Source organism: Arachis ipaensis, chromosome B7, assembly GCF_059453495.1.
Source record: "Arachis ipaensis isolate K30076 ecotype BB chromosome B7, ASM5945349v1, whole genome shotgun sequence".
In the NCBI taxonomy this organism is placed as follows: domain Eukaryota; kingdom Viridiplantae; phylum Streptophyta; class Magnoliopsida; order Fabales; family Fabaceae; genus Arachis; species Arachis ipaensis.
Genome location: NC_142442.1, coordinates 8,512,265 through 8,525,237, shown reverse-complemented (window position 1 = coordinate 8,525,237; position 12,973 = coordinate 8,512,265). Strand labels below are relative to the sequence as shown.

General features: G+C 31.6%; 1 protein-coding gene across 10 annotated transcripts; it reads left to right on the top strand.

Annotated features, from left to right (window-relative positions):
- The first annotated feature begins 7,276 nt into the window (after positions 1-7,276).
- On the top strand, positions 7,277-12,381 carry LOC107606684 (uncharacterized). Of its 10 annotated transcripts, none has more exons than XM_088493317.1 (11): positions 7,291-7,569; positions 7,722-7,853; positions 8,158-8,309; positions 8,556-8,671; positions 9,711-9,794; positions 9,885-9,994; positions 10,090-10,180; positions 10,343-10,908; positions 11,219-11,474; positions 11,801-11,902; positions 12,068-12,381. In XM_088493317.1, the coding sequence occupies exons 3-8, from the start codon at positions 8,261-8,263 to the stop codon at positions 10,880-10,882; spliced, it is 990 nt and encodes a 329-aa protein (XP_088349443.1). In that variant the 5' UTR covers positions 7,291-7,569; positions 7,722-7,853; positions 8,158-8,260; the 3' UTR covers positions 10,883-10,908; positions 11,219-11,474; positions 11,801-11,902; positions 12,068-12,381. The 10 variants fall into 10 exon arrangements, with proteins under 10 accessions (XP_088349445.1, XP_088349450.1, XP_088349443.1 ...); XM_088493318.1 differs by having other exon boundaries at positions 7,339-7,569; positions 7,722-7,836; XM_088493321.1 differs by having other exon boundaries at positions 7,442-7,569; positions 7,732-7,836.
- The last annotated feature ends 592 nt before the right edge of the window (positions 12,382-12,973 follow it).

Below are 12,973 nucleotides of genomic sequence, written 5' to 3'. Positions count from 1 at the left end.
ATTCATTAGTCACTCTCATAACCATATTTTACCGGACAGTGTCAAATAAGAATCAGTCCCTTGCATATGCCCTAACCATATCGACCCCTCAGATCACAAGACTCCCTGTCCAATTCATTTCATTTCATTCACGTTTTCCAAGTGTTGCTTACCTTGTTCTTTATAACTTAACGTAGGTAAGGGTAATTGTACATTCGGTGCATGCTCTAGTGACTATTATTATTTATTATGATGGTTATACAACTTCGATAACACTTTTTAAGTATAGTTAAAATTAAAATAATAATAGTTAAATATTTAAAATAGTTTTTAATTTAAATAATAAAAGTAAAAAATACTCAAAAATGTATAAAAAGTGTGCCTTTAATTTTACTAAAATTGTTTAAATATTGACTATTGCAAAGGTTGACCGGTGTATAGCTCGTCCGTCGATGTATGTCTTCAAGCTTCTCGTCGGGATGAGTTATACGTCGGCAAGGAGAGAACAAGGGGTGGGTACCTGCAAAAGACACTCCGACGCTCAAGTCAGTAAGTGTTTAAGAGGTATAAGAATAATTCTATGAATATAGAATGTAAGATATGAAATAGAAGTTATCATGTGTTGCGTGTAATAATTCTATGAATATAGAATGTAAGACATGATATAGAACTTATAGAACTTATCATGTTGCCCCTGAGATTAGATATAAAATATTCCTTTTATAGACATAGAATTGATGAATGATATTCATGTTATTACCGTTTGGTCATTAAGATTGAAATGATGGTCATTAAGTCGGTGATGAAGGTGTCGGTTACAAGCAAAGAATGAATGATAATTAACGCCGAGTTGTAATTCATAATGCACAATAAAGACCGAGTTATAAGGTGACAGATCACAGCCCCCAAGCTTTGTCTGCCGATCATATGATTAAGGCTAAGCTTAGAAAATGAAATGAATTATAACTCGGTTAAAAGATAAGTGAATAATGATATAGTGAGCCCCCAAGTTTAGTCGGGTTATTATGTCGGCACTTATTCAAAAAATAATTGAGTGGTAAGAGTCATTCAATCAAGATAGTTGTGCGGGGGATACTTTTCCGCTTAAGAACAATTTTAGCATTTGATTGTATGTGAACTGAAAAGTTCAAAGATAGGTATCTATTGACGGAATCGATTGTATGATCCGAGGATATAATGATTAATTGTCTTGGGAATTTTTCCGACCCACAACAACTTATTGATAAAATTCTCACTCAAAGCAATTAGTTATTGAATATTTACAATTTATAGTAAAGGTCTGACATGAATAAGATAAATTGAGAAAATAAATAGGTATAAAGTTGCAACATATATTGAATAATATATATTATAAAAGTAAAATAGTTCAAAGTAAAAAATATACCTTGAAAGTTGATAATTGTAGAGAAGAAGATGACATATATGAATGTCATACATGTCAAATGTGAATATTTGAATTTTGTTTTGTAGGACATGCTTTAATTTGATAACAAAACAATAATATAACAGTTATTGAATTATACATTTAGCATAATGTTTCTAGCAATTATAGTATGACAAGGGATATTCTTCGTGCAATAATAGTAAATTACCTGTTTAATTTTCTACATTAAACAAATAGTAACATAAAATTTAATAGCATAAAGTAAATAGTGTAACAGTTATATATAATTGATATATAATTAATTTTTGATAGAATCCAATTTTAAGATTTAAACTCATCATTATTGTCATTTAATTGTATAAATGAAATCATTAAGCAATAAGAATATAATACATAATGAAATAAAAATGCAATTGACATGGTTGTTATGTGTCATTATTGTATAGAACATATATTGAGGTTTGAATATAACTAATAAATCAGTAAATATTAGTTACACAAAATATAAATGCAAAAGTATGTTGAATAAAATATATAATTTTACTTGTGTAAATAGGGAACTTTGAAAAAGTAAGCAAAATTGATAAGCGAGTTTGTGCTCGGATTGATTGAAAATTGAGTTTGTTCTCGGATTGATTGAAAGCCGAGTTTATTCTCGGATTGGTTCATTGATCGATTATGATATGTGAAAGATTATGATACGTAAAAGTAAAGCAATTCAAATGTATAAAGTACATACTTTATAAAAAGTTACGATAGATTAAAATTTGATAAGAGGTATTAAATAAAATCTTAAACAAGATTGTTGAGATTGGTTCAAAATTTTGAATGTAATTCAAGTTTTATGAACTGAGGGGAGTAGGAATTATTTTACTCGCTCCCCACAGACGGCGCCAATTGTTCTTGCAGAGGTTGACCGGTGTATAGCTCGTCCGTCGATGTATGTCTTCAAGCTTCTCGTCGGGATGAGTTATACGTCGGCAAGGAGAGAACAAGGGGTGGGTACTTGCAAAAGACACTCCGACGCTCAAGTCAGTAAGTGTTTAAGAGGTATAAGAATAATTCTATGAATATAGAATTTAAGATATGAAATAGAAGTTATCATGTGTTGCGTGTAATAATTCTATGAATATAGAATGTAAGACATGATATAGAACTTATAGAACTTATCATGTTGCCCCTGAGATTAGATATAGAATATTCCTTTTATAGACATAGAATTGATGAATGATATTCATGTTATTACCGTTTGGTCATTAAGATTGAAATAATTGTCATTAAGTCGGTGATGAAGGTGTCAGTTACAAGCAAAGAATGAATGATAATTAACGCCGAGTTGTAACTCATAATGCACAATAAAGACCGAGTTATAAGGTGACGGATCATTGACAAAATTATATAATCATATTATAACCATTATAATACTACAAAAATATATAATTTCCTAACATAATTAATACCGAAATTTTTATAACAGAAAATAGAGTTTGATTTGTATAATCTATTTTTTTTTAAAAATAACATAAAATAGAGTAGAACACGAAATAATTTCATAACTCTGTAAATAATAACTTGAAATGTTTTGCATGTTAGCTTTTGTATTGGAGCTAGAAAATTGCAAAGCGTAATATCTAGATTAAATCTCATAGTAGTCCTTGAATTTTCATAACTTTCACCATTTTAGTCATTTAGATTCAAAATTCACTACATTTATTCCTGAGCATCATATTAACAGCTCCAAGCATCATATTAATTGGTCCTTAGACCCTTTCTAACATTGAGTCAACGAATGAAATGTTGAGCTAGCTCTGACTTGCCATGCTAGACACAGGCTAAATGACGTTGTTTATTTTGGTGCTTGAACAAGACAAAAATGAGGTTGTTTTGGATAACGAGGGGAGATAAAACGGTTTGCATATATATATATATATATATATATATATATATATATATATATATATATATATATATATATATATATATATATATATCATATAAACTCTTCTTTATCTTTTTGTTTTTGCTTGTTTAAGCACCAGAACAAAACGATACAATGTAGCCCTATGTCCAGCATGACAAGTCAGAGTTAGCTCAGCATTTCGTTCACTGACTTGGTGCTAGAAAGGGTTCAAAGACCAATATGGTGCCCAGAACTACTGGATCTCGGAAATCAATATAGTAAATTTTGAATTTGAAAGACTAAAATGGTGAACGCAGTGAGTCTAAGAAACCACTTTAAGATTTAGTCTGCTATATATTATTTTGGTAGAATATTAAGTTAGCAAGTCTTATCAAGCCACTGAAAAGAGTTTGATATGTGATTCAAATGTTTGCGATATGAAGAGTTGAAGTATTATTTAGAAGTTATTAGTTTATATTTTTAGAATGTTCAATTTAATTTGATATATTTTAATTTTTTTTATTATGTTACTAAATTGGGTTTTATGTTTGTGGATTTAGAGTTATCTTTGTTTTAATCTAATAAGAGGTTATAAATACCTCATAAACTATTGTAGTTATCATATAGAGAGATTGGAGGAGTGCTAAAGCACTTTTTGGTTTCGTGATGAAACTATATATAATCTAGACAAATAAGGTTGAGTGAGTTCCTCTCTTGTTACATCGTTGAATTGGGTAGAAGGTTGAGAAATCCCGTTGAGGAATCCCTTCGATTCAATTCCTAAACTATGGTGTGGACAAGTTAGATTGAGGAGTCCTTTTTTTGTTGCATAAAAAAATTAGATAAAAAATTTATTAATTCTCTTTGTATTCAATTTTCACTTATTCCTTCCAATTTTAATGTATCTTTTTTACTGTTTGAATTCTTGTGTTATTATTATTTTTTTCCTTTATAGTGTTAAAATTTTTAGTTTTTCATGAGATAATAAATTTAGAGAAAAGGATAAATAGGTCCCTAACCTTTTTTTCCGCAGACATTTTCATTCTCAAAGAATGAAAAATACATTCATGTCCCTGACCCCTCCAAAACGTAGACAAATTTACCCCTCCGTTAAAGTGATTCCGTTGGACTCGATGGAAAAATTTGACGTGGCTCCCATGACACTGACCTAGCTGTTACAGGAGCACATGTAGCATGTAACTTTTTAAAACAGGACAGATTAGTCCTCCTATACCAAAACGACGCCGTTTCTAAGCTCTACTTCTCAGCTCTGTCAACTGTGAACAATTCCCATTAACTCCTCTTCATTTCTTCAATCAAAACTCAAACTTTTCTCTTTTTTGAGCTGAAGAATCTAAATCATGGAAGGATCAGAGATTTTCCATCACAACAGATTCTGGGTTGAAGACATTTATTAGAACCATTTTCAGTTCCTCCATTTCACAAAGTTTATGCCCAGCACTTATAATCAGCACCTTGTAAGTAACTTATTCCTCACTCTTGTAAATCAACAAAAATTACATACCCTTTTAAGTGTGTGTAAGGAAATGAGTGATTTTTAATTTTGGGGTGTGAAAAAAATTGAATTTGGAGATTTTAGTTCATACACGGCGTCTGCATATCCTTTTTGCTCCATTGATTAATTTTTTCCCTTCAATTTGTTTCAACTATGTTATTTGCAATGTAGGGTTTGTGATTGGGTTTTGCACAAAAAACTTTTGTTTAATTCAATGTTGTTTTAGGTTCTGCAAAAAGTGATTCTACAACTAAAAAATTGCTATATATAATTGAAAAAGTTTGAAAATATATTTTTTTTAATTTAACCAAATATAAGAAAGAAGCTTGATTATTTTCAGTATTTATTTATTTATTTTAGTTTTTTGGCTAAATAAACTAAAACAAACATACCCTTACTTCTCTGAAATTCCAAGTTGCTAAAACACCTTGTTTTGCTTTAAAAGAGTTCTGTGTTTTTGATCTTTTTAATTGAAGGAGGAACCAAAGCAAAAGAAAATAATAAAGTGGAGAAGTAAAAAATAATGTGGGTTGTTCATGCATACTTATTTTGGTGGTTGTTATTTAATCACTAGCTATACTTGAGATATGTAGTGGTAAATATAATATTTCATGACATGACATCATGGCATCGTGATCTATGTTCCGGGCTTACCTAGTAGGGTTCGAGTTACATTGTGTTTGGAGTTATGTTGCCTACACCAAGATCTCGCTCTCATGCATTGAATGGAGTGACAAGATTTGGCCCTCTAATACCTGTTAGACTGAATCAAGTTTTTGTTGCTTTTCCCATTCATTCATGTTAAGGGGATTTTTGCAAATTTGGCATATATTCAAGCACCATTGTTGGTGTTGTACCAATGTTAATAAGCAACATATTTTTTCCTTTTCTACTTTTTCTCATAGCTGGAATTTAAATTTTGACTATAGACACTGAGTAATGCTGGGTACCAGCAACTTTTGTGATTGGTAGCCATCAAATAATCATCAATGATGATTTAATGGTATGAGATTGGTGTGAAATTTCATCTAATGACTCACCTTTCTCTGTTGGTTACATGCTGGCTAAAATTCAATAAAATTGTTGGCCCCTAAACTTTTCTATAGACACTTCCCAAAGCATTTTATAGTAATTTGAAGAAGCTGCCAGAAAATGTGAGCCTTCAACTTCCTGGTGGTGCCCTGTGGAATATAGGGTTGACAACTAAGAGATGATACCTTGTACTTCACACACGGTTGAAAACAGTTTGTGAAAGATCACTCTTTGATAGAAAATGATTTCCTGGTCTTTAAGTTCAATGGTGAATCAACATTCGATGTTCTAATATTCGATGGGAAGAACTTTTGCGAGAAGGCTGCTGCTTATTTCGTTTGAAATGTTGGAAACGGGAATCCAAATAATAGGGTTGGACGCTTGACAATGAAAAAAGACACTGAGAACTCTAATGCTGGTGTAGAATGTGGCATCGCCTCAGAATGGCATACCACAGATGAAGGTGATGACTGGCATACCACAGATGAAGGTTAAACATTAGACTCTTCTCCTACGTAATTTAATTAAACTTCTAAATAAATATTTATTTATAAACAAAATGCGTTAACTAATTTTTCTATATATATAAATTAGTATACTAGTTCTTTATTTTTATGAATAGAATATTAGATGCATTTAGTTTGTGTTTTTTTTTTAGAATTTTGTAAAAAAAAAAAAAAAAAAAAAAAAACTAAAAAAAACTAAAAATAAAAATACAAATAAAGCATATTATTTCTAATCCTTGTCAAAAGAGAGAAGCAAAATAATAGCCTTACTAGCAGACAGAATTATTTAATGATGGGTTATTTTTATCAATTTTTTAAATTTTTGTAAAGTATTTTATTGTGTACATATATTTTAGAGTTATTTTTTATTAGTACTTAAATCTTTCATATATTTTTTTATGAGATAATGTCTAAAATAGTCTCTGAAATTTTTAGCTCGTTTTAGATTAGTCTTTTATTTTTTAAAATGACCAAATAAGTCATTCATTCTCAAAATCGTAAATTTTCGTTAATCCAAAAATTACCAGATATTTTAACATTGTTGATGTGTACACTTAAGTGCCAAGTTGGCACTTAACTGCATGCTGATATAGATACACAATGCGTTTAACTCAAATTGGTGTCCCAAATTTGGTTAAAACATCCAAATTGATTTATTCATATTTAATTTATAAAATTCTAACCCCAAATGTTCATCTTTATCATATAATCTTATTCGTCTCACTATAAGAAAAAAGATTTTTAGCGACAAACTTTTAGCGGCCATAATATTATTGCCATAATTTCTCTTTTTAAAACTAATTTTTAGTGGCAATTGTATATTTACCATTAATACTATAAATTTTAACGGCAATTTAAACTATAGCCACTAAAAAGAAGCTAAAATTTTAAAAATAATAAAAAACTTAAACTGTTAAACCAAAATTATCTCCACTTGCCCCACCACTCTACCTCACACTACTCTCAGTACTTCATTCCCTCTGAGAAACGGACACCGTTCTTCTTCTTCTCTTCTTCTTCGAACCGCACTCTGAGAACTTCTTCTTCTTCTTCTTCTTCTTCTCACATCTCCATCATTCCTCCTCCTTCTTCTTCTTCTTCTTCATTCCATCTTTTTCATCGCTCGAATCTCTTCCAAGTTTTCATCTCAATTTTAATCGCAATCTGAATCATTTCTCGGACAAGCTAGTGCTGATTTTGATTGAAATCTGAATCGCGCTCTAGTCATCAGGTACGAGTTCCTTAATCTCCCTCTCAATTCTGATTCCTGTGCTCCCAATTTGTGTTCTATCGCAACCTGGTGTATTTTTCCAATTCTTTTTGGTTTATTATACATTGCTAAAATTCAATTGTCACTGTTATTCTGAAATATTTATTTGATAGGATGAATTAGGATGATTAGGGTTTAGTGTTGGGAGTGGCGGTGTTTGCTTTCGTCTTCGTATTTGTCTCTGCAGACGATGTTGTTGTGCTCACCGAAGATAACTTTGAGAAGGAGGTTGGTCAGGACAACTGGTGATTTATTTACTCTTCCTGCTCCCTCTCGTTTTGTCTATCTATGTCTCTCTACTAATCGAGAAATGGTTTATCACTGAGTATCTGAATTCTATGATTAGAAGATCTAGATTTCGATTCTTGTTTTCCATCATTCTAAATACAAGTTGAATCTGGCAACATGCTAAAATGAGTGTGTGTCTTCTTCTAACTTCTAAGTCCGAAAGCAACTCTGTGTGAGGTGTGTATTTGTCTATTTGGAAAGATTTTCATGGCATGTTTTGTTTTTGAGTTTAATTTTGTTTTTATGGGGTTCTTTTTGCAGAGACCGAACAAGGGGTTGCATTAGCAATTTTGAGGGGAGTGATTGACTTCAAGAGGAGCCATGGCCGCAGATATCAGATAGTGCTAAGAGCCTCGTGAGGCAGATGCTGGAGCCTGATCCTAAGAAGCGGTTGACAGCGGAGCAAGTTCTTGGTGAGTCACTCAGTTGTCTTGCATTTGGTTCCAGATATTGGCCCATCCATTTTGTCCCCCAAAATGTTTTAGGGATTTATGTGATAATTGTATAACCCCCCTCTTAAAATTGATTTGCACAACTTCTGTCTTTGGGAGATATTTCTATTTCATTGTGTATTTGTGTTAAAAAAGGTTAATTTATTGAGATTCAGTTTAATGTGTATAGAAAGTGATTCAAGATATTTGCTGTCATTATGGTTGCAGAACATTCCTGGCTACAGAATGCAAAGAAAGCTTCAAATGTTCCGTTAGGAGATATTGTGAGGACAAGGCTTAAGCAGTTCTCCGTGATGAATAGATTCAAAAAGAGAGCTCTTCGGGTTAGTAGCATCTATTGTGGTTTATGCATAATGGATGACTTAATATCTATATACTATGTTTTTATTTTAGTGATTTACATAGATTATAACGATTTGCAAATGTTGTAAATGGATAATTTTAAGCTCTATTTTATTTAAATACATAAATTGTGCTAAAAATAATATCTCTACGACAAAAAAGGATATTTGTTTTATATTTTGTAGAATTTGAATGATAAATTGTCTTCTCTCATGTAGCACGTATTTAATATATAAAATAATTATAATTTTAATCAATTTAATTCATAATTAAAATTTAGATAGATTAAAGCCAAGTTTCTGAAGCATATACATTAAATATACTTTTGAATTATTCAGAATGATATTCAAATACGCTATTTCATGTTCAAATAAAATATATTGATTTAATGGGTTAAATATATAACTAATTAGTTTAAATGACTATACCCCCACAAGACCTCAACCATGTCTTGTCCCTAAGATTGAGAAAGACCTCTCTCCACAGCAATATCCCTTCCTTCAAAAAGTAAAAGGTAGCTTGATTAATCGTTCTCACTCTCACTCTTAGTGCTCCACATACATTTATGCAGGCCATTATTGGTATCCATTGAATTCTGAAAAATAGAGTAAAAAATGAAAATAGTGAAGTGAGGGGCTATGGAACTGTTTTGAGGCACCGAAAATGACTATAGCTTTTGGGGAATGGGATGAAAGCAATTGCTAAATGTGATTGTGACAACTTAGTGTTATCATTTACATATCTTACGTAGTACCATGTCCGTCTTTGTATTATCTGTGGAATATATATAGTTATTTATTTTTGTGAAGAACGATATTATGTAGTATATAGAGGTAGAAATAATCAAAGATATGTAACTGATTGTTTTCTATACTATTCCCTTGCAGACTCTGCAGAGTTGAATCCAAATGGTGTTACTATTCTTTTGGTTTTGGTTATGATTTTTCTTTTTAAAGGGGAATTATATGTTTAATATTGTAATCTGTATAATAATATATATATTTTTCATATCAAATAAAGTGTAGAGTATGGACTACTATGTGTGCAACTGATAAGAGTGTTCTGGGTCTTTCTTCCAATGTCTTATCCTCCTACTATTATTATGTAAGCAAAATTGGTTCAATTAAGACTTTTTTTCAATTCTGTCTTACTATTACTAATTAGTAATTAATCCTTTTTTCTGTCTCCTTTTAGGACTTGGTCCCACTACCAGGATCAAACAATGAATCTTGGTGCCAAGGGCTGGATGGATTGGCTTCAAGATCTGCTGAATACTACAAGCAAGGTGCTCGATTTGCCAAGTGGTAAGTCATTCTTCTTTTATTCTCTAAGAAATTTTCTTGGGGATAAGATCTATCGAAATTGAATGTAACTGATTGTTTGCTTTTGTATTGTACAGGCAGACAGTTGTTAGCATTCCATGTGGTCCTTCTGCATTAGCTGTTAAGGAAGCAGCATGGGGACTTGCACGATATGCTGCTATCTCTCAGGTATTGTTTCACTATTGACTCTCTTTCTGTTGAAATTAGCTCATTCTCATAATAATAGGTGCATTTTTTTAGTTTATACTTTTGGTCTCCATGCATATGTGAAGTTAGAATTGATTTACCAATTATATTACATTTATGGACATCATTTGTGTTTCTTTGCAGGATAATGGCCTTGTTCCAATTGTAGAGCCGAAAATTCTTCTAGATGGTGATCACCCGATTGAGAGGACATTATATATAAATGTCATTAGCAATCTCTGCTATATCTATAGGGCAGCAAGGAAACAAGAGAGCATGAGGCTTACTGCAGGATCATGCTTAGTGCGCTTAGTTCGGTTTAACCATCCTAGCATTCAGTTGGTTGCAGAGAAATTGTCATTCAAGGACCTTGCTTCATCCCTTGTCAAGGGTAGTCCAAGAGAGCAGCAAGTTAGCCTGAATCTCCTTAACATGGCAATGCTTGGAAGTCACATGTTGACAAATATTGGAAGATACCTCATACCTCTTGCAGAGGACAAAAATTTGATTCCAAGTCTTTTGTCTCTTGTTGAGCAGGGTAGTGAAATTCTAAAAGGAAAGGCACTTTTCTTTGTGGCTCTACTTTGTAAGCATGGTAGGAGGTGGCTTCCACACTTCTTAGCAGTTCATTGTTTAAACACAAAGTGGTTACAATTCACGTCCTACGGCAGCTGGCCAATCTAATTAAACTCATTGAGACACTGTTTCAGGTTAGTGACTCAACCATTGTCGCTGTTATCCTTTTAATGATATGTTTTATTGTTTAATTGTTTTCATGGACCTTGACTCGCTGCTTGTTGAAAAATAAAATGAAGGTGTTTGGCTGACTGACCACAGTCACTAATTTAGTCATAAATTGATTTGCTGATATATACTTGTTAATCTGAAAACATGAGATTTTGTTGTTAGGAACCTTCTATATATCTCTTGATCAAATCAAATTAACAAATTCTTAAATTTGATCAATTTTTGACATATTGTTTGATTAATTAATGTCTCAAAAAATGATTGCTTGATCAGCTTGACAATATTTATTGAGGACAACTGGTTCGGAGATCACAAAAGTTCAGAAGATTATGCTGTATGGTTCAACCAGACAAAAAGAAGTCGTCAAAAACTGTAGGCACATAGTGATAATTTCTTGCTTAAGCTTAAGCTTGACAATACGTACAGTGGAACAAAGCAAGCTGCACATAGGTTGAAGATTATATTTGGATTAGCTGGTCTGAAAGCTGCTGAGCTTCATGGAAATCTTACTCAAGCCCAGTTCCTTGAAGTATGTTTCTTAAATTAATAAATTGGCAGTAAGGTTTGCTTAATATTTATATTTGTGTTATGCTAGGATATTTTTGCTCATGCTTGGTAGGCTTTGGAATAATTTAGGAAGCAAGAAGTTGACTTTTTTATTGTTTTATTTGCTTGGAGTTCTGGGATGCCTTGGATTACAATTCTGTGTGTTCACTTCACATTATTGTTTAAGAAATAGTACTTCCTAATAGTAGTATTATATTATGTGGCTTTGAACCTTCCATTCACTCTCTGCATTTTCTCATTCCTAAGATTTTCCATTTAAATATAATCATGCTCTTATGAAATGGGCAGGCTGAAAACATGATTACTCATAAGGAAGAGATCTTTTCCCGCTCTAAAAGAACCTGGTTTGTAACAGAGACAGAAAAGAAGGTTGCTGCAAAAGCACCGAAGGTAAAATTTCTTGTTTTATTGTTGTGATATTCCTCAAATTTGATATGTATTATTGTCTCACATAATAAGAACGTGGTTTTTATTAATCTACCTATTAGGATATATATTCAAACTTGTTTCCATGCATTATTTAGTAATTGCATGATGGATTTTAAACTGATGCAGAAAAATTTGCCGAGAAAGCGTAGAAAATTGGAAGCGGCTAGAGAGATGTTGGAAGATGAAGGAGATGATGACAAACCTGATTGTTAATTAAAAATTGGGAACTTTGCTTCATTCTCTCTGCTGCATTATTGTATTGCATTTGTGCTAGGCTCTATTTGTTTACTTTTGATCATTAACTATGTGCTAATCATTGATGTAACATAGAATTGTAGTATTTGTGTTGTTTAAATTTGTATTATGTTTTGTTACTTTTCAAGAGAATTTTGTGTATAAATATTTAATTGAATTTAATAAAATATTTCATTTTGTAATAATTCATTTTAGTATATTTATATTATGTATAATAATAATAATTGTTGGTAAAAATAATTTGAAATTTTAGAAAAATAATAGGTTGTTATTTCTAAAAGAATATAATTAAAAAAATCTTAAGATTTTAGCGGCAATAGTAATGGCAACTAAAAGTAAATAATATTACAATTTTAGAATTATTTTTAGTGGCCATATAAATTGCCGGTAAAATGAGTTTTGGCGGCAATACTAATGGCCACTAAAAGTGAATAATATTGCAATTTTAGAATTACTTTTGGTGGCTATATAAATTGCCAAAAAAATTGCCACTAAAAATTATATACTTTTTGCGGCCATTAAAAAGGTCTTTACCGGCAAATATTATAATTGCCACTAAAACCTTTTAGCGACGAAGTATAAGACGGCTAATGTCTAATTGCCGGTAAATGTATTGGCGGCTATTTTTATTGCCGCTAAAAGCAAAATAAATTGCCGCTAAAAGTGATGTTTTTTGTAGTGTCTCCACTCTTTCTTGCTACTGTTATTCATAGAATCCTCTTGTGAAACTTTGAAAAGTCGTTCTTTTAGGTGAGGCATGACGATGATGGTGATAGA